This window comes from Helianthus annuus, chromosome 4 (assembly GCF_002127325.2).
Source record: "Helianthus annuus cultivar XRQ/B chromosome 4, HanXRQr2.0-SUNRISE, whole genome shotgun sequence".
NCBI classification, from domain to species: Eukaryota; Viridiplantae; Streptophyta; class Magnoliopsida; order Asterales; family Asteraceae; genus Helianthus; species Helianthus annuus.
Window position 1 is genome coordinate 47,396,072 of NC_035436.2, and position 26,602 is coordinate 47,422,673.

General features: G+C 34.9%; 1 protein-coding gene, 2 long non-coding RNA genes and 2 other non-coding genes across 15 annotated transcripts; 3 read left to right on the top strand and 2 right to left on the bottom strand.

Moving 5' to 3' along the window:
• Positions 1-4,313: 4,313 nt before the first annotated feature.
• Positions 4,314-7,031, bottom strand: LOC110936269. 9 transcript variants are annotated; one of them, XR_004891006.1, is made up of 5 exons: positions 6,963-7,031; positions 6,260-6,897; positions 6,040-6,138; positions 5,102-5,859; positions 4,314-5,021 (listed from the first exon to the last, which is right to left on the bottom strand). It is a non-coding gene; the product is annotated as an uncharacterized LOC110936269 (long non-coding RNA). The 9 variants fall into 9 exon arrangements; XR_002589878.2 differs by having other exon boundaries at positions 4,314-4,550; positions 5,102-5,177; positions 5,311-5,859; positions 6,260-7,022; XR_002589877.2 differs by having other exon boundaries at positions 4,314-4,564; positions 5,102-5,177; positions 5,311-5,859; positions 6,260-7,022.
• A 900-nt stretch (positions 7,032-7,931) lies between these two features.
• LOC110934597 lies at positions 7,932-17,145 on the bottom strand. Of its 3 annotated transcripts, XR_004891010.1 has the most exons (5): positions 17,083-17,145; positions 16,762-16,917; positions 16,512-16,675; positions 16,366-16,426; positions 7,932-7,959 (listed from the first exon to the last, which is right to left on the bottom strand). It is a non-coding gene; the product is annotated as an uncharacterized LOC110934597 (long non-coding RNA). The 3 variants fall into 3 exon arrangements; XR_002588467.2 differs by lacking the exon at positions 16,366-16,426; XR_004891009.1 differs by having other exon boundaries at positions 16,366-16,675.
• Positions 17,146-17,864: 719 nt separating this feature from the next.
• Positions 17,865-19,431, top strand: LOC110933300 (glutathione S-transferase T3-like). The gene is made up of 2 exons (XM_022176530.2): positions 17,865-18,189; positions 18,266-19,431. Exons 1-2 carry the CDS (start codon positions 17,940-17,942, stop codon positions 19,255-19,257), a joined length of 1,242 nt encoding a protein of 413 aa, XP_022032222.1. The 5' UTR covers positions 17,865-17,939; the 3' UTR covers positions 19,258-19,431.
• A 2,089-nt stretch (positions 19,432-21,520) lies between these two features.
• TRNAE-UUC lies at positions 21,521-21,592 on the top strand. The gene has a single exon. It is a non-coding gene; the product is annotated as a tRNA-Glu (tRNA).
• A 1,332-nt stretch (positions 21,593-22,924) lies between these two features.
• Positions 22,925-22,998, top strand: TRNAI-AAU. The gene has a single exon. It is a non-coding gene; the product is annotated as a tRNA-Ile (tRNA).
• The last annotated feature ends 3,604 nt before the right edge of the window (positions 22,999-26,602 follow it).

The window sequence follows — 26,602 nt, forward strand, 5'->3', positions numbered from 1 at the left end:
GAATGGGTGGACACCAAGTCCTTTTGATTCCTGGATAGGGAAAATATGCATGTTGGATGGCTAGTGTGTATATATATATATATTGTCTAGCCTTATGTATACACACACATATACGCATGTATATACATATATGTGTGTGCTATAATGATAGTAAACAGGCTGGTATGGGCATGAAGTATGACGCTGATGTTTTAATTGGTTGCTAATGTTTAAAATTTTTGTTCCATGATATTAATGCCAAAGCTTGATATATTTGGACTACGGGTGTTCACGGTTCGGTTTGAAAACCATGAAACCGCCCAAACCGGTCATCGGTTTGGTTTTACGGCCGGTTTGTTTCTTTTAATTTTGGTCGGTCGGTTTTTAAATTTTCAACCGTATCGATCGGTTTGGTTTGCGGTTTATACAGAAAACCAACTGTATAAAAGTGGACCGAATCGTAAGATTGGTTTATATATTTTTTTTTTTTATATATTGCATAGAGTAAACTGCCATTTTGGTCCCTGAGGTTTGGTCACTTTTGCCACTTTAGTCCAAAACTCAAATATTTTGCATCTGGGCCCTGTGGTTTCAGTTTTATTGCCATTTTGGTCCAAAAATAAATCAGGTCATATTTGTCTTATAAAATCTTGCAATTTTGTCATCTTCCTCAGGGGCAAATCAGGTCATATTTGTCTTATAAAATATGGTATTTATTTATAAAAAAAATGATTATTTTGCCCCTGCGGAAAAGGACAAAATAGCAGGATTTTATAAGACAAATATGACCTGATTTCATTTTTGGACCAAAATGGTAATAAAACTGAAACCACAGTGACCCGGATGCAAAAAGTTTGAGTTTTGGACTAAAGTGGCAAAAGTGACCAAACCACAGGGACCAAAATGGCAATTTACTCTATTGCATATTTTGTGTCACTTATTACTTTTTTGGTGTATTCGACCATTTGGTTTTAACTCAATTAACATTGTTGAAGTGGGCTAAACTGTCTGTTGAATCTACATTTCATTCTTTATATCACTCTGTACTAATATTTATGTATGATTCTGTTGGTAATATAATTGAAGTTTTACTACTGGTTTTAAATTTTAAATATTAAAAAAATATATTAAAGAACAACCTGAGCTTGTGAACCTTAGTCGTTTATTATTAAAGCAGTCTTCTTCAATAAAAAAAGGAGTGAATTAAGTTATTATTGCTTATGTTTGAAATTCTACCATGAAGTAGCAATGATTAGTAGTTTGAAACCAAATCAGAACCAAACCGTTACGGTTTGGTTTGGTTTGATTCGGTTTTAATTATCAACGGTTCGATTTTGGTTTTTGAAAATCAAAAACCATTACTAGCGGTTTGGTTTACACTTTGGTGTAAAAACCGACCAAACCAGTGAATACCCTTAATTTGGACATCAAGATTAGATGGATTGTTGCACTTTGGATGTCAACCGTCAATTTTCACATTCACTTTTTATATTTTCATAATTACGATGTTAACCTTTTCCCTTTTAAAATTTAACCACATTTTATTTTACATATTAACAAACCTCATGTTGTTTCCTTCAATTGGCTGACATGGTAGGCAGGGGAATAGTGCCAGGCAGCTGCTTGATACTCCCTCTATTGGTCCAACAAATTTACAATTTTATCCCGCTTTAAAATTACAATTTTCCTATCAGTTTAAAAATATGTTTTTACCCCCATTTAAAAATAAATTTACATTTTTGCTCCCAGCTAAATATTCTAATTTTGTCCCCGGTTCAAAATTACGATTTTGCACCGTTTCAATTTACAGTTTTGTCATTTGTTTATTTGTTTTTTTTCCCTTAAAATTACGATTTTGCCATCAGTTCAAAATTATGTTTTTACCCCCACTTAAAAATAAATTTACGTTTTTGCTCTTAGCTAAAAATTCCAATTTTTCCCTCGATTCAAAATTACGATCTTGACCGTATAAATTTATAGTTTTGCCATTAGTTTTTTTCCTCACAGCCAAGTTACGATTTTGCCCACAACTTAAATTTACATTTTATCCATTGTTTTTGTTTGTTTTCCTGGTGAAATTACAATTTTGCCCCCAGTGTAAAATTACAGTCATTTCGGCAGCTTCCTAACACTCTCCTATTGGTACATTTAATTTACGATTTTATTCCTGAATTAAAATTATGATTTCGCCATCAGTTAAAAATTACGTTTTCCCAATCGTTTTTGTTTTTTTAGCAAAACTATAAAGGTTTTTTATTTTAATTGGTTTACTCGATTTAATTTTTTTTTTCGTGTCAACGAGCTGCCTAACACTCGCTCATTAGTCCTGAAAAATTACAGTTTTGCCCTGAGCCCAAAATTACGGTCTTATCATCGTTTTTGTTTTTTTTTTTTCCAACCAAAATTATAGTAGACTTTTTTTAATTGATTGAGAATTATTCGGCCATCGCCCCGCAACGCGTGCGGGACATCAACTAGTTTTCAACAACTACAAACACTAGTGTCGGCGGGAATAGTTCAGGCCTTCAATTGGGTTAAATGGGCGGCAGGGATAATAGTGCCAGGCAGCTGCCTGGCACTTCCCTATTGGCTCAACAAATATACGATTATATCCCTCTTTAAATTTACAATTTTGCCATCAGTTCACAATTATGTTTTTACCCCCACTTAAAAATAAATTTACGCTTTTACTCTTAACTAAAAATTTCAATATTTCCCCCGATTAAAAATTACGACTCTGCCCCGTTTCAATTTACAGTTTTGCCATTATTTTTTCCCTTATAATTACGATTTTGCCATCAGTTCAACGTTATGTTTTTACCCCCACTTAAAAATAAATTACCGCTTTTGCTCCTAGCTAAAAATTCCAGTTTTGCCCTCGATTCAAAATTATGATTTTGCCCCGTATAAATTAATAGTTTTGCCGTTAGTTTTTTTTCTCACAGCTAAGTTACGAATTTGCCCTCCACTTATATTTACATTTTCTCCATCGTTTTTGTTTGTTTTCCTGGTGAAACTACAATTTTGCCCCCAATGTAAAATTACAGTCATGCCGGCAGATTCCTGGCACGCCCCCATTGGTCCATTTAATTTACGATTTTATCGCGCAATTAAAATTATAATTTCGCCATCAGTTAAAAATTACGTTTTCTCATCGTTTTAGTTTTTTAAGCAAAAGTAGAAAACATTTTTTTTTAATTGGTTGACTCGATTTAATTTTTTTTCCGGGTCAAGTAGCCGCCTAACACTCGCTCATTAGTCCTGAAAAATTACAGTTTTGCCCTAATCCGAAAAATATAGTTTTAGTTTTTTTTTCCTAGCAAAATTATAGCAGTGTCTTTTTGATTGATTGAGAATTATTCGGCCATCGCCCCGCTACGCGGGCGGGGCATCAACTAGTTATTATTATTATTATAAATTGAATAAATTGTAATCGTACAAGATTATGTGAATAAAACGGAATCTAGAGGGGTTTGATGGCATTTGAAGTCTTTGGCACAAATTTTTTTATTAGTAAGGGTATGAACTTTTTAACCCGCTCGATAGTGTAGTTGAAACGAATATAAAAGAAATCCATGTTAGACATTCAGGTTAAAAGGTTATAAATCTACCTGGGTTTGTATGATTTATGGCAATAGGTTTGAATATGGATTCATTTTAGTCATTTTTTTATGTGAAACATTTTTGCATCGTCAAATTTTTTATCCGCATGTATATACATTTTTTTATTCTTACATCGTCAAGCTACAACCAAATTATAATATCAGTTTCAAAATGGATTTTTACTGTAGTAATGGTTATGTTTTTTTTCTTTTTCTTTTTGGTTTTTGTTTTTTATTTATACTAGTGGGGAACCCGCGCGTTGCGGCGGAGTCAACGTGTCGTAGCTTTGTTCTCGTTTTCTCTTTAGTTTTTCAATTCATAGGGCAAAAGGGAACCATTTATGAGTCGGGCTGAAGCATTGGCTAAATGGGACATTTGTTCATCATTATTATATAATAATAACATATTCTTAAAGTATAAGATGGTGGTGTCCACACGTTGTGGCGGTCAATACATGGGAGAATTAGGTTTGTATCGATTCGGTATATGAACCTATAGAGAAAGGGGTAGTCACCTCAACAATGGATGAGAAATTGAATGAAAGCTTTGAACTAATGAAATTGAGCCAAGGTTCAATTAGAGTTTGTTGATATACTGATAGTGCTCCAATGGTGTTGTAGGCTAGTTCAGTAAAACAAAAAAAGAATGGCCATTAAACTTCGATTATTGTCTCGACTTTGTGTTAAATCATCATAAGAATTCGCTAAAATTAAGAAACAACCACACAGTAATTATATTTGCGTCAAATATTTATTGCGATGAAAAAAGTCTTTGCATCAAATGTTTACGGGTGAACCTGGCAAAAATAGTTTTGGCCCAGACACGAGCTTACTAACATTAATATCATTTTCTTTTTTCTTATTAGAACCTTCTTCTTTGCTCTTTTGTAGCCTTTTGTGGTTTATGCTCGATTCCTTCTTCCACCAAAGTGTTTAATGATTCTTTTCCAGGTTCAACCTCCTATTTCTCTGTTTACCAGGCACTATACATTTAGTTAGTGGTATGCTACTCTGTTACAAAATTACTTTTACTTTAAAGTTTAGTCCGGTAAATGAAGTTTTTAAACTTTAAATTCGAGAAAAAATTTAATTGCTAGTTTATAAAATAGAAATCAGTTACTATGTTCATCCCCCGGGGTTTGTCTTTGGAAGATTAGGGTTTGCAATTCAGAAGGGGGTTGGCGGCGCAGCTTGTTGCCCGTCTACCTTCTGTATTAATGTAACTTGACAAAGTCAATTATGAATGAAAAATATTCTAAAAAAAATTATAAAAATTACTATGTTTAACATGGACAAGAATGTTAGTATGCTAAACTGAATCAAACAACGCAGACGTCTATAGGCAACTAAAATAAACTTTGGAATATTCTTATTTCAACCCATTTCACCCACCTGTCTTGTTTCCCTTTTCGCGAACATTTTTATTTGATCCATTTGACACTAACACATATATTTTAAAAATAATCATTACTGCAAAACTATAACTAAAAAGAACATTCAACAATAATAAACCAACTCACCCAATAACTGATGTATTCAGTTCCGTCCTTAGAGAGAGTTATAGCGATCACTGATATATGCATGGTAGTTTCTAGACTGCAAAAACACAAAACTTAAATAAAAAAACCATAATCATATTTTTATGATATGGCACACATTTGCCACCGTCATATTATAGCAACGACAAAGACCATTCTTTTTAATATATAAAAGCACAAGATGATCTTACCAAGTAAGTCCTCCTGTAGTGGTTCCCATGTATCAGTTATGTTAAGACCAACAACTCTCATGTGAGATACAACTAAACTTGATAACCAGAAAACATAATATAACAATACATAATGGAAGATGAAGCATTATACCAATGATCACTGTAACAGAAATAGTCGAATAAAACTAAAAGGGAAAATTATAATCGGAAAAACGGTAGCTTATTCCCCAAATTATCATTCGATACTCAATTATCATTCGATGCTCCTTCAACTTTAGCAAGACCGTTAACTATTGTTAAACTAAAATTCGAATTAGATGATTTTACACTGTTTGTGAATTCAATATTTGGTGTAAATTCAACATCTGTGAATTTGTTGGTATTCTATGTCCCTTCATTCTACAAAAGATAAATTATAATAACAACAATCGTAATTTAATACAAGATTCAAAAGTGGGACCTTTGAGTAATTAGCATCTCAATTTTGAACCTGTTCTAATTCAGAATCGTCACGAAACCGAACTAACCCTGAACCCATTTAACCGTTGAATGAGTCAGAATCGGAACCTGAAGAAATTATCATCAAATACTCAAATTAGTCAACAATATTTAAAATAAAATAAAATAAAAATAATCCAACTAAGGAAAAAATCAGCACCCGCAAAACAACAGGGTGATTGAAAAAAGTAGTCACAATCATAAACCCTAGAACGTCGTCGTTTTCAAATTCATAAACCCTAGAATCACCTGACTGACGGCGTCGTTTTGAAAAAGATATTCTCGAACGGATACGCCCCAATCTTTACCGTCAAACGATGTCGGATCTACACCAGATGCCACCGCCTTCTGAAACGTTGATCGGACGGTCGGCCATAAAATTCACTTGTTACAAAAAATTAACAGATTCTATAACAATATTTGAACAACAAGAACTAAAACAAGATCAGGAACAAGAATGGGAACAAACCTACAAATCGGTTAGGATTTCTTTGAATCGGTGTTCTACATCTCCAGTTATTCGCCATCCAAATGGAGAGGGATAGAGGAGGCTAGGGTTCAAGATCGAGAGAAAAAATAAGATTGGAGAGAGAGTGAATTGAACTTTGCTAGGGCTCGAGGTTGTAAGACTGAGGGGAGTGGGGCGACTCCCACCCCAGATCGCCTGGAACACCGCCCCTGGGGGCGACTTGGGTGGCGACCCCCTCTTGCCCGACTCAACCACGTCGCCCAACTCTCACACTTTCCCACAATGTATCCGTTGCCAACGGATAGTTTGGCCAAGCTTTTTTATTTTTTTTTTAAATCCAACCTTTATAAACTAGTTTAATACCCGTCCGGTGGACGGGCATTTTGGTGTCATAATGACATAATTATTTTATCTTTCGTATTCTAACAAAAACATCATTTGAAAAGAAAACCTAAATGTGTGGAAAGTTTCATCAATAATATAATAGTTGCAAAATGTAGCTATAAATAAATCTGAATATTTTTATTAATATATGATATATCACCAGTTTAACAAAGATGTCATCACTACTCTTCTTATTGTATTGTGTTGCATGGCAATCTCTTTGTCGACCTGTTACAACATGCCAAATTGTCATCCTGTATAGTCGTATAGATAATTAGAACATTCTGAACAAATTACAGATCAACTTCATAATTATCACCATAAAACTGGCTCATAATTGCTTTTCTATCATGAACATACATGGTAGTTTTTCCATCAGCATGTATCTGTTTTAGCAAGAAAAATAATAATAAATAACACACCTAATTATGTGTTTATAGACAATATTTGAAATATATATATATACATATATATATAAGAGACATGTCTAAGTAATGACATACAAGGTGCCAAAATATAGTGTATGGATTGAATTGGGTAAGAGATCAGTCAATTAGTTGAAGCTCATACAATATAAATAGTTTAGATGTAAATTTCAAAATAAATAATAAGAAATTGCTGATAGTATTAAACAAAAAGGACTTACATATGCTTCATACCACCGATCTGTCCTACGTAAGCATGCAATTTCTCAGGCTCTTGCAGCAAACATAAGATATCTGAAAAGTAATGGCAAAGCTTATTATTAGACTAAACGGTATGGGGGTCGTCCCCATGCCCATCGCCATCTCGCCGCCCCGTCTTCCCCACCCCCTTGCTCCAGCGTCAGGCCAGGCCCGTCATCTCCGTCGTCCACAAGCCGGGTTCCACGCCCCTCACTCCCACACACACACACCTATACATACACACATATATATATATAAAGGGGTTCATCCCCCACCCCCTAGGTCCATCCCCTTTAAGCCCCCGCTTACGTGGCGGTGACGTGGCGGCCTATCCCCTTGGGGATGAGGCACACCATACCGGTTAGTCTTATTACACAAGGATCTACAACAAAAACATTGTAAACTGACACAGGTGGCAAGCATATCTCACGTGTATAGAGAAATGACATGGTACCAGTATGGGTTTTTTTTTTTGTATGTGTATGAAAAAAGATTGGTGATATTTGTGTTGTGTATCTGCAAGTCAAACTTTGAATTTTGTATTAGTTTTTATTTTTATTTTGAAGGGGAAACTAAATGTGTTAAAAATGAATAGAGTGGTGTATAAATAGCAGTAGTGATTTTGTAAAAAGCGATACCATGCTTCGATTTCTAGGTGGTCATCAATTGTTTAGAAATAAAGGTAGCAAAACAGAGCCGGTAGAAACATGTCACACCCCAACCAATGGCGGAAACATCGGGATGAGACGAAGTGTGAAGATTGCTCGAGACATCATAACGCTATTTGTGACAATAATTTAATAATCCAAATTTCATTTCCAAACTTCAAGTAGTCATCAATACAAGATCCCAAATAACAACAAGTTTAATCAAAATAACAAACCAACATAACCAAAATTCGATACAACATATTAAACCTAACGTCTAAAGTGTGTATCTAGGCATCGTGCTACCTCTTTCATTTCATCATCATCAACCTGTAACATGTTTAAAATACAATTCAATGCAAAAGCAAAGGCGAGTATACAAGTTTGGTACATACATAGCATAAGATAAAAGTGTGAACAATTCCTCATAGCAAGCATGCGATTCAAGATAAACATTAAATATGGCATGTGTCTAACATATCAAACCAAGAAAACGCAACTTGCTCATGACATAACCAAAGTTTCAGTAGAGGCGGGTCGTTAATCATATAGCGCTACATATGTCAAGGTTTGGCTCGTACGAAGTTAATGATAAGTTCAACACATAAGAATCACCCAAATTTAAAGTATCAAGTCATCACATATACAAGCATGTTATAGGAATGTTCATGTGTTTAGACAAAAGTTCATGTGTAAGTTTCAATAGGTAAACATGTTACACCCCCAAAAGTGGTAAAAGTAAAAAGGGGGAAAGTACGAGTATACTCACGGTTTACAAGTGGTGACTTGAAATTCCGAGAGCAAGTTTGTAGATGAATTAGTTCGGAGCACCTTGTCCTTCTACACGGGAAAGCAAAGGTGTGTGAGTTTGGCGTATAACGGAAGATTATAGATTCGGAGTTTTTAAAATATATAGAAAGTAGCATAGGTGAAAATAATCATCTTGTACACATAACTCTTGTTCTTGACACTATTGAAACTCAAAAGAGTTGGTATGATTTCATGGATTCTAAGATCCATTAGAGTCGTAACAAGGGCATGGTCATAGATGATGTAACGTCCACTTAACAAATAACTATTAAGTCATCATCAAGTCTTAGTTACTTAGATGTATACATATAGAATAACTTAGATATTATATAGTTTACAAGTCTTATGATTCAAGCATGAGGTAGGAGATTAATGTCTCCATTTAGGTACCTCTTTGTGTCATAGAATACATACATGAGGTAGGAAGAACAAGCTTCCATTTAGGCACCTCTATTGTTCACCACTACACTTGTTGTTATAAACAACAAGGAGGGTCATGAACATACAAGTATTAAAATAATAACAACAACTAATCTATAGAAAAATATCAAGTAATGAGCGGATTCTTATGAAGGATAGCCTAGGCTAAACCAACCATCACACATACATCAAGTTTCACACTTGAACACTACTTGTGGGTAAAACCCTAATTAAAACAAAAAGTTTGTGAGGTTTTAACCTCTGATTTAAGTGTCTCAACCATGTTTTTAAGCTTAACCAACCATAAGAGAGGTTGTAAGCATTAGGACATTGGTGTGAGATGTGTTAGACACAAGTTGGATAAGAAATAACATGTTGTTGATTAATAGTAAACAAAACAGAAAGTTTTAGTCCATTTTAGGGCAAATCCAAGCATGATTCTTCCAAGGAAAAACCAAGGATTCAAACCCAAGGACATAACAAAGCAATAGGAAGAAGAACCAAGTGATTTGGTTAAGAAATAAGCAAGTTACACTCACTTTAGTGAAGTTACAAGAATCTGTCCAAAACTCAGATTTACTGCAGATTGAGAGTGAATTTGTGAAGATTAGAGAGTTGTGAAAGTGTCAAATGGGTTGGAGAAGGTGGGTATTTATAATGAATGAGTTAGAAGGTGATTGGAGGTGATTAGAGGTGGATTAAAGGTGATTGGGTGAGGTTGGTTAATGGGATTTCGTGCATAATCAGCTCAAGAAACACAATCTGCCGAAAACAGGGGCTCGCGTAGCGCGAGCATCAAGCCCCATACCCGTCGCGCTACGCGACGGGGTCCAATTTTCTGGATTAAGTTTGAAAAATGACAATTTGGCCCCTGTAGTTCATAGTTTAGGGTTTTTAAGAGTTTTTAGGGAATGTTCTTGTCATATAAGCATTGTTTAAGGGCAAGACAAGTACGTTTATCATAAACCAAGTATAATTGAGTGCATGAATGTCAAAATTAAGTATCGTTCTCGTTCAAAACACGTTCAATGCATAAATTTAGTTTAATTATGAGTTTCGCACATAGTTTCCAAGAATAACAATTAGACATTGATTGATTCACGAAGTCGAACATACGAGCATACATAGAGTGTGTATAACATAAATGTAACAAAATACAAGCTTCATTAATGATCCAAGTCTCGGTTTGATAACGATTACAAAGAAAGGAACGATTACAAGAATACAAGGTTTCCAAAAATAGAATTACGAACAAAGCTTTCTATAAATGGAAAGTACAAAAGAGCCGGGCGTTACAGTCTCCCCTCCTTTAGGAAATTTCGTCCCGAAATTTAGGAAGACGTAGGGAAAAGATGAGGTCTCGTCAAGAATAATCGAATATAATGCGTTTGTGAGTTGTCTAAGGTTGTAATAGGTCTAAATGGTCTGTAAAACACTGAATTTCTCATAGCACGTTTTATGAAATTTTGGTAACATGGTGAAAACACTTATATATAGGAAGTACCAGCGGTGTATCCACCATGTTTTGACCATGTGACGTCTGTTTCATATTTCGTGCAATGTTACGTTCTGTGCCTTACCATACACAGTAGTACACTCTATGGTTCTCATACGGCCATTACTATAACCCCGTGTGCACCCGTGATTATACCAATCGTCGTATGATCCGCATATCTTGTACTAGTTGCGTATGAATCAAGGTATGCATGAATTTCGAAAATAATATTGCGTGTATAGAGATATAGCATATAAGCACACTTGTGTTCCAAATAGCATGAGCATAGTATAAGTTTAAATATGAGTACGCATGTGAGCATAAATACAAAAACGTATGCCATGAGTAAAAGTATTAGCATGGCGTGTATGAAAATGAGTATATATGTGAGTATAACTATGAATTTAAGTATAAACATAATGGTATTGGTATGAGGAAAATATATGGATGTGAATATAAGTTTAAGCATAGTTGTATAGGTATAAGTACCAGTAGGATACATGAGTATAAACATGAATATGAATATTAGCGTAAACGTAATAGTATAAATGTGAGTGTAAGTATAATCGTATTAATATGAATATAAACTTGGACATAAGTATAATGTAAATGTATAACTTGGGAACACGAGTATAATATAAGACGTATGGATATAGATATGATTATGACAATTAACATAAATGTGTAAATATAAATATAGGTGTAGACATAAGATGCAGAAATACGAATATGGATATGAGTGTAATACGTAATGATTTTGTTTATGATATGGATCGTAATATACGAATTTAAACATGAAAAGAAAGGCCAAGAAGTTTTGAGTATGAAGGTAAAAATGAGGGTATAAGTGTAATTGTCACGAGATATAAACCTAAGCACATAAAATGATTTACATATATAGTTGTTTTGAGCAAGGCGTGACGTTTAATTAAAAATCAAAAAAAGATTGAGTTGACATGAAATATAGAATCTAGTTCATAAATGTAAAGAGAGTATAAAATATCTATTGGTTATGTGTGTTATACTTTGTGAACGAAAAGGAAATGCTACTCTTGTTTTAAAAAAAAAAGATTACACATGTTGAAGATGGTTGTTTCTTATGAAGTTTCCTTGCCCACACATTTTAAATTAAATTGACGTATTGAATAATGGTTGAAAAGGTTCTAGAAGTAAATAAGTTTGCATCGTTTTAAATTGTCTTGCACTAGAGGAGAAATTCGAAGTTTAGAGATTTTTGTCACAACGTCGATTCTTAAGAAAAGGATTTTGGTATATGATCTTAATGATTGTTGAAAAAAAACGTCTTTAATAAAACATTTTACTGATTTTGAAAGAAATTTTAGTAAATGATTGAATAACATTGGTATATTTTTCGTAGGTGTGCGCGAAAAAGTTGGTTTGATTCCCAATTGAAAATAGAAAATCTCTAGTTTAAGGACATGAGATGAGTTTTTTTTTTTTTTAATAGTTACGTTGGATACAAAATTTCGTGGGCAATGGATTTATTAAACCAACTAGGTTGATAAGTAGCATTTCGTAATTTTTGAAAATCGAGGCATAAGCATTTATGGTAAAGGTTAAGAATTTCGTGTGTGTGAGCTATAAAAAATATATATATATATATATATATATATTGTAGGATAAGGAATTCGTTCATATAAACAATGCATGCTGAAATAAATAGAGATTTGCCTAATGATAAACGATTTAGATATAAACGTGATCATGTTTACATAATATAGTCTATTAAGGAAAATATTGGTAACGATCACCTAAGTAAGGGAATCACCCCTAATACGTTGGCGAGGCCGTTGTAAGATGAGAAAAGAAGCGGAGTTAGTCGTCAAGGTAAGGAAATCACTCCCATCTTGATGATATGTCTCCATTTATTGTTACAAGGGGTATAAATAAGATTTTGTGAAATCAAGCATGTAAATAATGTATAAATGTATGATAAAGTATTTATACGATATATGCGTAGAAAATGAAATTTCAAAAAATGATTCGAATTCGAAAAGAGGGAGTAGATGAGACTTGGTCATAATGTTTGTTTAAGAAAATGAAATTGATCACATAGCATAAAGGGTCACATAGCGTAAAGATTCAAGTTGATTTGCATAGTATAAAAGTTTAAACGTCTCATATAGCATAATCATGAATTCCACATAACATAACATGAGTAAATGAAAGCATTGTAAATTTAGTTTGTTCACGAGGGATTATTATTGTTTGTGATTGCGATAACGTGCGAAATGATTAAAACGACATTTGGAAATGAATGAACGTTCAAGTATAAAAATCACATATAAATTGAGATACATAAAAGAGAGGCTCAATAAAACATAGGATTGTTTCGGGTAGAGAAACGTTGACAATTCCAAAGTGGGTCGAAAGTCCTTTCGATTTAGAGATATTGTGCTTTGGCCTATAAGTAAGATACTCTCATCGAGAAGCGATTAACGGTATCTTACCCTTCCGGTTACTACACATCTCTAAATGATTGGAACATTCGGGACTTTGGCGAGAATAAAAATCAAGGAATGGGACTTAATCGACAAGATGCGGGTTTCACCCCTAACTTGACGATTTCGTACCCTAAATGTGGTTGGTACTTGTCGGCCAAGATAAAATTTTGACACTTTGACAAGGGTCCACTAGAGTTGAAATGGAAATTACCATTAAGTTGTGGATGTCACTCCTAGCTTAATGGTGAAATTTCGTGCAAAAATAGATTAAAGGTAGAGTGAGAGTCGTTTACCAAATTGTGGGTTTCACGCCTATTTTGGTAAAGTTGTCTCGTTGATGTCACAAGAGTATAAAATAGCATAAGTGTATTCGTGTTAGCCTTAGGAAAGGCGCATAAGTTTAATAACAAGAAGTGTAGCTAGGAAGCATGCATGGTAGAGTACAAAAGTTTTAAACAACAAATAAGAGACAAAATTCCTAGGACTATAGATTAGGGCAAAAGCATGGCAATTTTTCCTAATTCCCTATAGTTATGGCTCTGATACCAATCTGTCACACCCCAACCAATGGCGGAAACATCGGGATGAGACGAAGTGTGAAGATTGCTCGAGACATCATAACGCTATTTGTGACAATAATTTAATAATCCAAATTTCATTTCCAAACTTCAAGTAGTCATCAATACAAGATCCCAAATAACAACAAGTTTAATCAAAATAACAAACCAACATAACCAAAATTCGATACAACATATTAAACCTAACGTCTAAAGTGTGTATCTAGGCATCGTGCTACCTCTTTCATTTCATCATCATCAACCTGTAACATGTTTAAAATACAATTCAATGCAAAAGCAAAGGCGAGTATACAAGTTTGGTACATACATAGCATAAGATAAAAGTGTGAACAATTCCTCATAGCAAGCATGCGATTCAAGATAAACATTAAATATGGCATGTGTCTAACATATCAAACCAAGAAAACACAACTTGCTCATGACATAACCAAAGTTTCAGTAGAGGCGGGTCGTTAATCCTATAGCGCTACATATGTCAAGGTTTGGCTCGTACGAAGTTAATGATAAGTTCAACACATAAGAATCACCCAAATTTAAAGTATCAAGTCATCACATATACAAGCATGTTATAGGAATGTTCATGTGTTTAGACAAAAGTTCATGTGTAAGTTTCAATAGGTAAACATGTTACACCCCCAAAAGTGGTAAAAGTAAAAAGGGGAAAAGTACGAGTATACTCACGGTTTACAAGTGGTGACTTGAAATTCCGAGAGCAAGTTTGTAGATGAATTAGTTCGGAGCACCTTGTCCTTCTACACGGGAAAGCAAAGGTGTGTGAGTTTGGCGTATAACGGAAGATTATAGATTCGGAGTTTTTAAAATATATAGAAAGTAGCATAGGTGAAAATAATCATCTTGTACACATAACTCTTGTTCTTGACACTATTGAAACTCAAAAGAGTTGGTATGATTTCATGGATTCTAAGATCCATTAGAGTCGTAACAAGGGCATGGTCATAGATGATGTAACGTCCACTTAACAAATAACTATTAAGTCATCATCAAGTCTTAGTTACTTAGATGTATACATATAGAATAACTTAGATATTATATAGTTTACAAGTCTTATGATTCAAGCATGAGGTAGGAGATTAATGTCTCCATTTAGGTACCTCTTTGTGTCATAGAATACATACATGAGGTAGGAAGAACAAGCTTCCATTTAGGCACCTCTATTGTTCACCACTACACTTGTTGTTATAAACAACAAGGAGGGTCATGAACATACAAGTATTAAAATAATAACAACAACTAATCTATAGAAAAATATCAAGTAATGAGCGGATTCTTATGAAGGATAGCCTAGGCTAAACCAACCATCACACATACATCAAGTTTCACACTTGAACACTACTTGTGGGTAAAACCCTAATTAAAACAAAAAGTTTGTGAGGTTTTAACCTCTGATTTAAGTGTCTCAACCATGTTTTTAAGCTTAACCAACCATAAGAGAGGTTGTAAGCATTAGGACATTGGTGTGAGATGTGTTAGACACAAGTTGGATAAGAAATAACATGTTGTTGATTAATAGTAAACAAAACAGAAAGTTTTAGTCATTTTAGGGCAAATCCAAGCATGATTCTTCCAAGGAAAAACCAAGGATTCAAACCCAAGGACATAACAAAGCAATAGGAAGAAGAACCAAGTGATTTGGTTAAGAAATAAGCAAGTTACACTCACTTTAGTGAAGTTACAAGAATCTGTCCAAAACTCAGATTTACTGCAGATTGAGAGTGAATTTGTGAAGATTAGAGAGTTGTGAAAGTGTCAAATGGGTTGGAGAAGGTGGGTATTTATAATGAATGAGTTAGAAGGTGATTGGAGGTGATTAGAGGTGGATTAAAGGTGATTGGGTGAGGTTGGTTAATGGGATTTCGTGCATAATCAGCTCAAGAAACACAATCTGCCGAAAACAGGGGCTCGCGTAGCGCGAGCATCAAGCCCCATACCCGTCGCGCTACGCGACGGGGTCCAATTTTCTGGATTAAGTTTGAAAAATGACAATTTGGCCCCTGTAGTTCATAGTTTAGGGTTTTTAAGAGTTTTTAGGGAATGTTCTTGTCATATAAGCATTGTTTAAGGGCAAGACAAGTACGTTTATCATAAACCAAGTATAATTGAGTGCATGAATGTCGAAATTAAGTATCGTTCTCGTTCAAAACACGTTCAATGCATAAATTTAGTTTAATTATGAGTTTCGCACATAGTTTCCAAGAATAACAATTAGACATTGATTGATTCACGAAGTCGAACATACGAGCATACATAGAGTGTGTATAACATAAATGTAACAAAATACAAGCTTCATTAATGATCCAAGTCTCGGTTTGATAACGATTACAAAGAAAGGAACGATTACAAGAATACAAGGTTTCCAAAAATAGAATTACGAACAAAGCTTTCTATAAATGGAAAGTACAAAAGAGCCGGGCGTTACAAAACAGGTTTGCATTAAGCTTTCTATAAAGCATGATAAAACAGTAAAACATCCTTTTGGTGTGATATTTTTAACATAACCCTTAAAAGGATCTCTTAAAGCCATGCGAAATAGTAGTTGCTATTATAAAATGATAAACTCTTGAAATATGACACACACACACTAAACAAAGCTGGGTAGTCAAATAAAGGATACATGTATTTACCTCTATGACCATATTAGCATTAAGATTTTCAATCTTTTCATATCGATTACTTCCAGAATTCCTTCAAACAATTATTCCAGTAAATTCATTGTTCTTGTTTGCACAATAACAACCATGTAAAATAACAGAGTTAGTATTATACTTACCCATTAATCCCAACTAAAGATGAGTGCAAAGACAAATCAGCATGAACAGCCCCCCGTCCTAGAACGGCCAATGCCAAGTACTTTGCATTTGACAAACTGTCCTTCGTGATGCAGCTTCCTCATGCTGACTCAAAAATTATATAGATTATTACCCAGGATGGGTGCTGATAAAGAAATTAGAATTAGACAGTTAGCTGTGGGTGAATTATACCAAAAAACAGTGTTAAAGAAAATTGATAAAAGCCCATACCTGCATTTTAAAAGAATCTGGTGTTGTTGGCGTTCTTTGATCCTCGCTTGCATCCTCCAGGCTCCATCACGATATTCTTGAAGCAATTAAGCGTCAATTGCTAGAAAAACTACCACTATTCGGTACAATTCAGTCGTAAACGTAGTTGACCATAACCTATAAGACAATTGGCATGTAAACTCCCCAATAATTAGCTAAGAGCAATGAAGATGACTGAATATTTCCAAGGATTCAAATTATATAAGAACAAAAAACGCGAATTGTGGTTTGTAGATCAGATAACCGACAAAAGAACTTGATGTCAGACATACACTATTATACCTATCAATGTGATCACAGACATCTTGTGAATCCTCCATAGAAATGTCAAGATTTCACTAAAATCAATATTAGTTAAGAAAAAACACAAGACCGTAAGTTATAAGAGTTTGAATATATACTAAAAATTGGAGCACTGTGAAACAAACCTTGAAGCCTGGTTGTTTGGTTAGGTTTCCTCTCTGTGTTGAATTGATGCCTTTATAGGGGTGGAACCCTAGATCAGTAAAATCAACCCCTGCTCACTCTGTCAATTGTAGGAGGCATCTACTCTCTTGCCTTATTGATTTGGAGATGGGACCCGTAGATTTATGGGTGGGTAAGAAGCACAAATCAACGGGCCTGCAATTACAAGAGCATGGGGGAACCGAAACTAACCTGAGAGGGAGGATGAGCAGCTGAAAACCCAAGATCGCCAGCGATGGAGAGGGCATCGAGCATACCGCTAAATGAGTTGAGGCCAATTGTCGATTGAATAGAGGTCCCTTGAATAATAGCAACAAAGCATGAGCGAGAGAGAGGAAAGTCAGTAACTGAATTTGGAAGACAGGGTGAGTTATATGGGTGAAAAGAAACTGACGGAACCCTAGAATCAAGGGGAAGTTATCAGGGACGTGGGGAAGAGGTGGAGGACCGTAAAACTGCTAACAACTGCCACAATAGCAGTTAAAAATGTGAGTTTAAATGGTTAGGATTTGATTTCAGCAAGATCCAATGGTAGAGATTCATTTAAAAGGTAGTTAGACTTAATGGGTTCCATATATATATATATATAATAATACCCCATATCAAACACATTTTTACCACAATCTTCTCTCAAATCATCAAAATTTATACCAATCTTCTATCAACTCATCAAAATGTATCCCCACAACATCCCTCCTTTCAACCAAAATACACAATCTTCCAATCCACAACCCGATATGGCGGACCCAAACGTTTTAAATAACCCCGCTTTTTACGCCTATTTCAATAATATGCACGTTGCTAGCCCTACACCGCAAGTATACTACAACAATACGCCCATACCGCAACATATGGGGTTCACCACTTGGAACACACAACAACCCGGTGGTTTTCAAAACGTTGGAGGATCGAGACAACAAAATGGTATAAAATTTTTTAGATATTTTTTTTGTAAAGAATATGTTTTTTTTTTTTTTAACTTTGTTTGTATTCCATCTAGTGGTTGATTTAGATGACGAAGAAGTTCCGGAGACCCAGTTCGATGTCGGTCAAAATGATGTTGAACCTCAAAAAAAGAAACGTTCACACAAGAGGAAAACACCGGGTGAAGAACGCTTGAAAACCAAACCGATACCATGGACTTCCAACGAGAAAATGAGCTTGTCCAAGGCTTGGCTAGAAATAACCGAAGACCCGAGATGTAGTAACTATCAAAAGGAAAAAACATATTGGTCTCGTATTTACAACGTTTTCCTCAAGTTGGAAGATCAAGAAGATGGATACCGTGATGCCGATGGTATCGGCGCGAGGTGGCGTAAAATGCGTCCTTTGATTCAAAGTTTCAACCAAATATACACTCGCCTAAGTAACTCGCGTGTGCGCCAAAGTGGTTCCGACGATGCGATGCTCCAAGCAAACGCCCAAAATGAATTCCGAGTCGAACACAAGAAGGCGTTTCCTTATCTTGCTATTTGGAAATTTTTAAGAAGGAGTTCGAAATTTCACACAGTCATCGCCTTCGATCCATTTAAAACTCGTGGCCAACCGTCGGCTAAGCGGTCAAAAACCTCATCCTCAAACGACCATCAAAGTACCGGGTCGGACGCTCGGTGTCAAATAAATCTCAACGACATTGAGGAAGACAACGAAGAGCCACATGAAGAGGCCGAAGCGTTTCAACCACCACGACGGCCGGTTGGCCGAGATAGGGCCAAAAAAGCCGCCCAACCGTCTTCTAGCGGTGTACGAATCGACTACACCGAAACGTTCGAAAAAGTGACCAATAAGTTAGACGGCTTGTTGCAAACGAGCCAACAACGGATCAACTTAAAAAAAGAACACGGGGATCGAAAGCTAAAGCTAAAAGAAAGTCGTCAAAAAGCACTTGATTTGCAAATATTAACAACCGACACGACAAACCTTACTGGAGCCGAGCTCGCTTTAGCCGAGCAAATGAAGCAAGAAATTCGAGAAAAATATAACCTTTGTTGAAGTAATTTTTTTTATTTTGGTTGAAGTAATTTTTTTTTAGTTGATGTATTTTTTTATTTTGGTTGAAGTAATTTTTTTTTAGTTGATGTATTTTTTTATTTTGGTTGAAGTAATTTTTTTTAGTTGATGTATTTTTTTATTTTGGTGGAAGTAAAAAAAGACTTTTATAAAAAATAGGACTTTTTTTTTATATCTTTTACATAAAAAAAGACAAAATAAATCAATCCACGTGTCGCAAGACGCCCCACCCAACAAGGTTGTCCCACTCCCCCTTTTTTGGTCAAAATCCTCTTATGTGACGTGGCGCCACGTGTCGCGAGACGCCCACTCAAAAGGTTGCCCCACTACACTCAGTCTAATGGGGATTTGTAGAGAGGATAGGAGTGGAAACGAAGGGACGTCTTCAATTCGCTGAAACCATTCAATCATCGTTCTGGTTTCTATATAAGGGTAGAAAAGGGAAGAAAAGTGTAAAAATATAAGAATTCCTTCTGGCTTTTGGTATGCCATCTTAAAAAATAGGATGAAAATTACATTTTTAGAAACAGGAGATGTTTTTATATAGTATATATATATATATATATATATATAGATTTTTGTTTTTGGTATTTCTACCTTAATCCATCAGAATTTTCTATTATCACTTACACCCTTTAGCTTTATAAAAACTTTGAAAAATGTTATTTTGACCCCCCTTCGTGCTTATTTTATGTACTAATATAATACGTTTTTGTACTTTTTTTTAATTGTTTTCGGTTGGTCTATGTTTTGTCATAAGTTTTCTTCGAAAACAAGTTACGTCAAATATAACAGGTTTTCACTAGGCGGTATAAATTTGAATTACTTTACGGTTTAACACCGCGGCAACGTGCGATACCATTCTTTAACTTAAATAACGCTATTTCGTTACGTGCTTTTTATTAAGTACGTTTTGGTGTAAATCAAAGTTGTTTATGTTTTGATGTAAATAGTTTCCATTTTATCATGAATTTTCTTTGAAGACAAGTGGGGTCAAATAAAATGCGTTTTCACTAAGCGATAAAAGTCCGAGTTACTTTACTTTTCAACACCGCCACAACGTGCGGTACCATTTTTTAACTTAAAAATAAATAATATTTTCTTGCGTGTTTTTTAATTACGTTTCAATATAAATCCAAGTTTAGTTTACGTTTTGACGTATTTTTTCTTGGTATTGAGTCAGGTCAAATATAATATGTTTTCGTACTTATTTTTAGTCCGTTTTTAGTCCATCTACGTTTTGGCGTAAGTTTTGTACTGAAACAAATCGGGTCAAATATTTCACGGTACAAATTCGAGTTATTTTAAGTTTTGACATCACCGCAACACGCGACGAGTCAAATATAGTTGTCTCTATATATCATTGACTCTACTTGCTCTTACATTCTCTCCATGTTTGACTTTTTTTAATTAGATATTTTATTTAATTGTTTAATGATATATAATATTATAGTGTGATACCAGATTTAAAATGTGATTTTGTAACGAATCAAGGAGTTTAAAAGATTCTATACATAGTATTTTAAAAGATATAGTATCATTATTGTTTTACTTTTACAAGTTATGATAATGAGAACCTTAGACGTTTGTTGCCAATGGTTTTTTGATGAAATAAAATAAATTTTGATACGAACACACAAATCATAGGCCGATTGGCATCACCAATACAAGCATAATAGAAATTGGACACCTTTATAAACACACCCTAGAGCGCACTGAACATAAACTTGAGTCCATGCTGAAATACAATCAAAGTCACACCTTTTATTTAGGATTTTATGTGTTTTAGATCGTATTTAAATAACATAATTACACACGTACAGACCGTATGTCACAACTCACAACCCATCCTCAATTTGGTATTTTATGTGTTCACTCAATGAGACAGAAAAGACGGGTGGTGGCAGTCAAGGCGGTTAGAATCTCAAAGTTGTTGGATGGAGAAAGGTCGTCGAAAGAGGATGGGAAATGGGCGTTGTCGGTGAACAGAGGAAGAGGGAAATTAGGCGTTTATAAACAATAATAATATGGATTCAATCTGTAAACAAATGATTTTTTTCGAAAAATCTGATAACTTTGGGATAAAAATATTTAGAAGTTTCAAAGTGTAACTATTATTAGCTCTATTTTATAACACAACTAAATTATATAAAACTATTATTATATACAACATGATAAATTCTAACGTAAGAGTAACAAAAATTAATATGTGATAGGACTAGATAATGTGTAATCTTTCAGTAATTCCATTGTCGTCCAGCGGTTAGGATATCTGGCTTTCACCCAGGAGACCCGGGTTCGATTCCCGGCAATGGAACTTTTTTGCTTAACACAAAACCGGATTTAACCAGCACCGAAAACCTTCTTTACAAGAACAGGTTTATAATTGATCTTCCTGATAATTTTGGTTCCTGTTTTTATCTATTTTGCTGCATATATGATTATGATTAGTTTTCAATCTTTGTGTTCCTTGCATTCGGAATTTATCTTTGGGTTTTGACGAATAATAGCGTATGTTCATTTGCATTCGTGTCTGTTGATCCAAGAATTGGAAACTAAAATTTACAAGACTTTTATAAGCCATATACTCAAAATTCACTAGACATTAAATATTAAGGACAGAACATGATCAAAGTTTTTATCTTGTAAATGCTGTTTATATCATAGGGGGCGAAATTCAAGGTTCCTCGCGGGTTTCAGTTGTAACCGTTTATATTCTTATGTGGTTCAAATTTTCTTCATTACTCGAAAATTGGTATAAAACTCACCTTGATGTTGTATGGGATTAGAAATGAGTAATCATACGGGTGTCACCCAGTACTGATCCCGTACCATATCTAAAGAAAGCTTTATGATTTCCTAAGAACTCTAGATTTTTCTATCATCCCTAATTAATGCATTCTTGACGCATTATAGTATAATATTATTTGCAAAAAATCACAAATATGACCAAAGATAAAAGTCAAAATAAACATTGGAAACGGCTATGTAGCCATTTTCCTATTTTCTTTTCCCCAAAATTTTTAAACGGGCATTAATTTTTCATACGATAATATTTTTAGAAAAGTTACACCAAAGTAAGTCATAACACTCGGAGTGGATGCGTAGAGCCTTATGCAGTGTTGGCATGATTGGTGGACGTTGTTAACGATATAGCTTGAAGAAACTAGGAAACGGGTTGCGATGATGAATAATTCTAGTGATTCGATCATATACTTTTCGAGCAAACCATTGATCAATGTATATGACCAAATTCTTTGTAGAAACTCTAGCATCCATGACTCCATGTTAGCAAGAAGATCATATAACATCTTAATGCTCCGACAACTCGCCTCTTTTTCATTCTTTTGATATCTTGAACAAGATTCTTTTCAATCGTATGCCCAAATTGTGTTTATTGCCCGAGCCAAGCATATGCTTATTTTGCAGAAGTGATATAGATGTATCAGGTGTGGCATTTAGAGTTGGTGTCTTGGTGTTTCGACCAATTTACTTATGAACTGGTTGATCTTGGTTATCTTTATTCTCAACAGGTTAGTTAAATAATGTAAAAAGGGACGGGCTAAAAGTTGCTCAAAGCGTGTTTTTGGCTATTTCCTGCATTTCTAAACCACTTCATTTTATTCAGAAAATTAAGATAATAGCATCTGGCCTATTAGCTCAGTTGGTTAGAGCGTCGTGCTAATAACGCGAAGGTCGCAGGTTCGAGACCTGCATGGGCCATAAAGTTTTTGTTTTCAGCATCGAATTTTTTTTCCTATTTTTGGTAAGGTTTTGATTATAAGTTAGTTTAAATTCAAATTTATTTATATTCGTCAGTATTCATTGCATTCGATTGCATTTGAAAAATTATTTTGTTTACTATGTTTCTATAATTGTTCTACAAAGGTAACACATAATAATTAGTTTTTTATTTAATAAAATTACATGTGAAAATGTTTTGAACTCAATTGAACAACTTTTTTAACATTCCTACAAAGAAGTACTTGTTCGCCCAAAGATACATACTTGTTCGTTCACTAAAATCATACCCGCAAACATTTTCTTTTTCTTTTTATTTTCTTTTGTCTTTGTTAATAGAATAATTTACTAATTCACTTTATTTCTGGATAACCATTTCTAAGTTCCTTGGTAATAAAGTTATATAAACATATGAACATACCCAATAGATATTAGAACAAGTATGGAACACAATTTTACAATCGGATATGGGACTAGGGTTACCAATACTCGTCTTATTACCATCCTTATTGACCCGTCATCAAAGCGTATGTGCATGTTTTTATATCCATCTAAAGAAATTCAAAAGAGGAGATAAAATGATCAAATAAAGAACAATGTTTTTTTGGGTGGGGGTCGCTTTTCATTTTTCATTAAAGCGCATTGTACACATGTTTAATCGATTTCAGGATGAGTTTTGAAATGAATGCTCTTGTGTGTATACAAATTTATATATACATATACATACATGTGTGTGTATATGGCGGAGTTTAAACGAAAACTCAGTGGGTCGGACTCTCAAAATCCAAATTCGTGGGGTCGGACTCTTAAAAGTTCAATATTTTACATTATAAAAAGAAAATAATTTTCGCAAAAATTAACACTATGAGCGAAAAATTGGTATGGCCGGGCACTCCTCGGCCCTAATAAAGCTCTGCCCTTGACTATATCAGACGTATGCCAAATATTGTTTAGTTCTGAACTTCTGATCCTGTTATGTCATAGTCCGGTAATTAAAGACAACTTATAACAAGAGAATACCACTCATTCTCATGGAGAATGGGTGGACACCAAGGCCTTTTGGTTTCTGGATGGGGGAAAATATGCATGTTGGATGGCTTGTGTGTGTATATATATTGTCCAGCCTTATATATACACATATACGTATGCAAGGGAAGGATCATTGGGGAACACTAAAAAAGTGGGGAACAGCGGGGAACCGGCTCAAACGAACTCCGATTGGACTCATTCCAGTGGCGTTGGAACCGGCTCATCGAACCCTAACTAAGATCTCTTAACCCTTAACCCTAAATCCTAACTCCTAAACTCTAAACCCTAAAGCTAAAAAATAAGGCTAAAACCTAAGCTAAACCGTAAAATCTAAACTATAAACCCTAAAAGCTAAACCCTAAAGGCTAAACCTAAAGCTAAACCCTATAGCTAAACCCTAAAGCTAAACCCTAAACCCTAAAGCTAAACTCTAAACCCTAAAGCTAAACCCTAAGGCTAAACCCTAAGGCTAAACCCTAAAGCTAAACCCTAAAAGCCAAACCCTAATATATTTAGTGTTTGGGGGTTATGATTTAGGGTTTAGAGTTAAAAGATCCTAGTTAGGGTTCGACGAGACGGTTCCAACGCCGCTGGAATGAGTCCAATCGGAGTTCGTTTGAGTCGGTTCCCCACTGTTCCCCACTTTTTTAGTGTTCCCCAATGAACCTCACACTACGTATGCATATACATATACATATATGTGTGTGCTGGAATGATAGTTAACAGGCTGGTATGGGCATGAAGTATGATCGACACTGATGTTTTAACTGATTGCTAATATTTAAATTTTTGTTTTCTATGATCCTATGATGGTTGGGGATCAGGCGGACCTACACTTGGTGGTTGGTTGGTGGGCGGGCACATCACTTGAAAAAAAAAAGTTAGTGTAATTTTTAAGCAAAAATCTTGATCGCACCCCTTAAAAGTTTGGTTAGGTCTCTCGTCCGCCCCATGGACTTTCAAAACCACCAACAAAACTAGATGAAAAGAAAAAGTGAAGTTAGGGAGCCTAAAAATTCTCAGTCTGCGGAAGTTGAATAGAGGCGATGACGATCACAAAGAAGATAACTAATAATCTAATATACAGTTGGGCCTCTTTTGAAGTTGACAAAGAAGATAACTAATGTAATCTACAATTGGGCCTTTTATGTTGAAAGCACAGCCCAAATTATAACAAATGTTTATATATTCGGTGTAGAACATTATTAATAAATAAAGAATAAAATATCGTGATATAAAATTTATCATATCTTTGAATTTCAAGTAAAGGGTATTGACGACAGGCCAGTTGGAAGCCCAACGTAACCTGTCTTGGGCTCTAACCGTCTGGGCCCAATCAACAAAGTCCAAAAGTCAATACTTCTTTTTATAAGGGTCTTGTACGTACAGAAAGAGCGGGAAAACTGAAGAGAGGAATCCAAAAATACCGCAGAACATTAAATGCTTGATTAAGGGAGAGAAAGAGGTCGCCGGATAATCATACAATCGAGCTGGCTTCATTAATTGAAACCAGTGATCCAGTCGTTGGGGCTCATGCACGTGTCTGAGTTCCCCGAAGATGGCAGCATACCATTAGATTGATCAAGAGCCATTTATCGAGGAAGATAAGCCCATTCCTTTATATAAGGAAGGTGAACAACGAGCCTTAAGGCAGAAGGTAACCCTCACTAAATGTCGGACACTCTCATTTATTCCAACAAAGATACTCTCCTATTAAATACCAACATAAACACCACTTTACTAAGATCCACACCACAGAGAATATTCCGGTGATCACTCTCGTCAGAATAGGCTTCTCATTTGATTCCGGCAAGTTTACTTACTCTCACGCCGGAGCTTGGTCACAGATCCCCCTCCCGGGGCCCTCCGTGGCGAGGCTAACGGTTTTTTTTTTTGTAGAAAACAAAGGCTGGGCATTGCAACGTCAGCGAAGACCCTTTGAACGTCACCAGGGATTCGGAGATTCGACAGGTATTAAAAACATATAAATATTAAAAATAAAGCAAATCTGGCTAAATGTGGATAGTTTAAATGTTTGATTATTTATTTGTGAAAGTAAAATTATGTTTGTTTAATTGTTTTAGTTTATTTGATTGTGGTTACCAAAAAATTACTAGTATGTGATTGAATATTTATCGTAGTTTTGTTGATTATACGAAATTTAGTTTGGTTATTTTTTTTAAATATGATCCGGCCCGATCCGCTCTGACCCAAACCCGACAAAAAAAAAAATATATTGTACAATGTAATACCTTTAAAAAATTCCGCCTCTCATGAATTTTCCGGGTCCGCCGGATATACTAATATTAATGGCAAAGCTTGATATATATGGACATCAAGATGAGATGGATTGTTGGCTTGTTGCACTTTGGATGTCAACTGTCAATTTTCACTTTCACTTTTTATATTTTCAAAATCACGATGTAACATTTTCCCTTTTAAAATTCAACCACAATATAATTCATTTTTATATAAATTGTAATGTAATCATACAAGATTATGTAAATAAACGGATCTAGAGGGGTTTGATGGCATTTGAAGTCTTTGGCACATTTGT